Source organism: Austrofundulus limnaeus, unplaced genomic scaffold, assembly GCF_001266775.1.
Source record: "Austrofundulus limnaeus strain Quisiro unplaced genomic scaffold, Austrofundulus_limnaeus-1.0 Scaffold332, whole genome shotgun sequence".
Taxonomy (NCBI): Eukaryota; Metazoa; Chordata; class Actinopteri; order Cyprinodontiformes; family Rivulidae; genus Austrofundulus; species Austrofundulus limnaeus.
This window is the reverse complement of record NW_013952734.1, coordinates 390,998-395,183: the sequence shown is the minus strand read 5'-3', so window position 1 is coordinate 395,183 and position 4,186 is coordinate 390,998. Positions and strand designations below refer to the sequence as shown.

Here is a 4,186-nt window from a genome sequence, read left to right as displayed (position 1 = left end):
ACGTTCTGTTATTCCTAAATAGTTAGATAGCCTCTGGTGGATGGTGGCATCACAAATACTACATAAAAGAGATAGACACAGTAGTGTCTGTTTTTGTTTGTTTGTTTGTTTGTTTGTTTTTGTTCTGTCAGTGAGCTTATACCTGTGTTGTATTAAACCCTGAAGCTTTGTTCTTAGGCTGTTTGTGTTTTAAGTTGTTTCTGTTTGTGTCTGATATATAGACACAAATCTATAGTGGAACTTTCAGTAACTTTCATTGGCACACACATTTTTGTCGTAGGCCTGCCTGGCTGAAAAGCAATTTCTGAATATGCTACTGATAAGAGAATATCATTGTTTATGTTAATTGCTTTGTTTTTGTTCAATAAAAATATCAAAGAAAATAAATTAATTAAGTGGGAACGATATAAAAACCCTACTTGAACCCATCAACAGAGGTTTTCAGTTTTGCAGTTTTGCTTTTCCGCTAGGTGCACTACTAAATTTGTCCCTCTCTGGTTCCCGTCGAATAAACCCGTACGTGGCAATCAGAGCAGTACACAGCTACAGAAGCTGGTGCAGCTCGCTTTTTGCAACAGTTCATTCGTGCTGAAACGACTTCCTGCAGTATATTCTGAAGAAAAGACACCGGTTATAAGCCAGTCTTTGTTATCCACCATTAGAAACATGTTTACTGCGTCAGAGCTTGTTGTCTTGCTGGCCGTTCTGTCTGCTACCGCGTCTGGCTACTTCGTTAGCATAGACGCCCATGCCGAGGAGTGCTTCTACGAGCGGGTCAATTCCGGCACCAAGATGGGCCTCATGTTTGAAGTGGCCGAGGGAGGCTTCCTGGATATTGATGTAGAGGTGAGACGTTTTGGGATTTCCAGACCAGGCGACCAAAAATAATAATAATGTAACATCTCATTTTGTGTTGAATTTAAAACTCGCAACCAGAAAACACAAGGCCCATGCTAAGCTAACGTTAGCGCTTAGCTTAAAGCAAACTGTCTGACCAGCTGTTTTAATTGTACTCAGTGGCAAGGGCTCAACATTAATATATCTACAAATCACTCAGATGTTGTTAGATGTTAAGTAGTTCCACACTGAAATTTGTAAACGTTAGCATGCCAATGATTAAGATACTCGTTTAAGCTAGATACAATTAGAAATTGTGTTGTCTAGCGTGTTTCGTAAACTTGATTTTGTCCAAGCAGATATTGACAAGTTTGTCATGTATCTGTGGCTTGTTGAAATGCCCCTATTTGGTTGCTTTCATATGTTATTTTTATTAAATCAACCATACGTAATTAGCTTCCGTAAACTAAATGTTCAAACTGTTCATTTATCAGCAACTCGTGTCAACCATTAAAGTGCTTTGCTGATATAAAAGTACGAAAACAAAAATACATTACTTTCTTCTGGTCTCCTTTGGTCATTATTGTAGGCCTGTAGAGGACTAACCGGTCAGGTCAAACCAGAACTGGTTCTAGAAAGGCATATTTTAGGGATGTGGATAAAATTTTAATCCTACACCAATGTTAAATCTGATAGCAGATTCCAAAAGAACATTTCAAACCATACAAAATAACACCACAATCATGATTATCTCAAGTATGAGGGAGGTTATTGGTGTTTGTTTAGGTGAAATCATCTCATGTTTCCTTGCTGCAGTTCACAGCAGAACCAATGTGACCATTTCACCTTCTTGTTTTCTATTTTTGCTCATAACTTCCTCAGTGTTCAAGATATCGCCATGAAATTTTAGGAAAAGATTCACATTCTGGTTTTTGTAGGAAAGTGTTTTGTATCCTAAAAAAACTAATAAAACTTAGTAGTAGCCAATTCAAAAGTAGGACTGCCACGATTAATCGATTATTAAAATAATCAATGACTAATTTAATAATCGATTAATCGTTTTCTTTTCTTTTTTTGTTCTTTACTTTGTTTTTCTCTCCAAACTGCTTTGACACCTTCCACTGCCACATCTGCCTTTCTGTCCTTGACACACATGCACAGTAGTGGTAACTGGGGTAGGCCGTGGACGTCACAAGACATTATACAGACAGGCTCTGGTATCATGGCTACCTGACAACAGAGCTCAAAGTGTGGGATCATTTTAAGAAAATGAAAGAGAAACCTGTGTAATATCTGCAGAGTGGAACTTACCTTCCACAGCAATTATTTTTAGTTAGCATATAGCTAAAATCTAACAATGGTTATATAATAGCAGCTGCATTCTGACGTGATAAGCTCTATGTTTTATATTCAGTTAACGAATGATCCGATTAGTCGACTAATCGAAAAAATAATCAGTGATTAATCGATTATAAAAATAATCGTTTGTGGCAGCCCTATTCAAAAGTAGCAGAAAAGGTATAAAATATTATTACAAAAGCAGTGGTGGAGAAAGTACTCAAACACTGCACTTAAGTAAAAGTACAAATAAACAGACAAAAATGTACTCTAGTAAAAGTAAAAGTACCACATCAATATTTTTACTTGAGTAAAAGTAAGTAAGTACTTGCTTTTAAAAATACTTAAGTATTAAAAGTAGAAGTACTTGCTTAATGTATTCCCTAATGGTCTACAATATTATGAAGTGTGTCTGTGTATATTTTAAATACATCAATGATGTGCAATTTTAGTGAACAATGCTGCAGTTTGTTTTGACCCTCTGTGACACTGTTCACACTGGGTGTGATTCTGTGCATCATCACAGATTGTGACAACAGCTACAGAAACTAAATTTGCCACCATCGTCCTTTATCAAATCTCAACAAGTCATTTTTTGAACCAGTTAACTTGAATAAATAAGGCCATGAGTAGCACATTTCCTCCGTTGTGGAATCCATTGTGGGCATGCTGCTGCTCCAGGTGATGCAGAATCGCTCTGCTTTTTTTTTTCTTTTTGAAGGAGGGTCTAATGGTACTTTCCTGCTTTGCACTGCTTCAATGGACCAATTACAGCAATCCCCTCTGGCCACTTATTACTTTCAAACTAAACAAACAAACGAACAAAAAAAAAGGCATTGCGACATGAATGTAATTTGTAATTCAACGTATTACAGAAATGTAGTGGAGTAGAGAGTACAGATACTTAATGTAAAATGTAGTGGAGTAAAAGTAAAAAGTACCCATKATGAAATCTACTTAAGTAAAGTACAGATACATGAAAAATGTACTTAAGTACAGCAACAAAGTACTTGTACTTAGTTACATCCCACCACTGATTACAAGGCTAACTGCAGCATCAAATCAACTTAATGTGTCTTAGAAAGTAAGGAAATTAAAACAATTTAAAAACCATGTGGACATCTGTTTTGTAAATAAAGCTCCTCAACCAATGACAGCGTGTGAAATGGGTCACGTGACGAAGACGAGCGTCAAAACACTTTGCAACAAGCGCTATTCTGGATTTTAAAAAAACATACTTCGACGTTTTAAACCATTATCAAATTTGGAACAAGGGCAGATAAAATAATGTTCTTCCTGGCAGCTATTTAAGGGGTCACTAGAAAAACTCGGGTGTTTTACTTTGATCCTCTTTTCAAAAAAATTATCTCTTCAAAATGCATCAACAAAAATTAAAAACTCGAAGACGAAGCTGACATCAGCGCGGTTTGTTGAAATTCGTAGAAATAACGAAGCAGGAGGAAATTACAAGCAAACGCACCGAGCAGCCTTGCACAGTCTGGTCAGAGCAGTTTGGGAAGAAAATGGCAGCAGCTGCTGACGAAATGTCAACATCCCTACATATTTGTTCAATTAAAATCATTTTCCTCCTGTTCAACCCCTTTCCATTGTGTCTCACAAGGTTCTGTTCTCGGCCCTCTCCTTTTTATCATTTACCTCCTTCCACTTGGAAATATATTTTGTTAACATTATATCCAATTCCATTGTTACGTGGGTGACACCCAGCTCCCCATCCACCACACCAAATACCAACGTCCCACCCACCTCACTGTCTGACTGCCTCTATGACATCAGGTCCTGGTTCACAAGCAACTTCCTCAAAAAAAAAAAAAAAATTAGCGACAAAAATTAATTTGTTCTCATTGGAACTAAATCCACCCTTGCAAAATCCAACAACTTTTCTATTCTCATCGATAACACCTAAGTTTCTCCTGTCCTCCAGGTAAGGAGTCTTGGTGTTATCCTAGACCAATGTTTCCCAAAGTTGGGGTCGGGACCCAAAGTGGGGTCC

General features: G+C 37.3%; 1 protein-coding gene across 2 annotated transcripts in view; it reads left to right on the top strand.

Moving 5' to 3' along the window:
- Window positions 1–493: 493 nt before the first annotated feature.
- tmed2 (transmembrane p24 trafficking protein 2) overlaps window positions 494–4,186 on the top strand; it is a 17,725-nt gene continuing 14,032 nt past the window's right edge. Inside the window, exon 1 of one of the 2 annotated variants that reach the window (XM_014022502.1) lies at window positions 494–846. In XM_014022502.1, the coding sequence (XP_013877956.1) occupies window positions 667–846 (180 nt within the window). In that variant the 5' untranslated portion in view covers window positions 494–666. The remainder of the gene's footprint in view (window positions 847–4,186) is intronic. The other variant, XM_014022501.1, reaches the window with a different exon arrangement.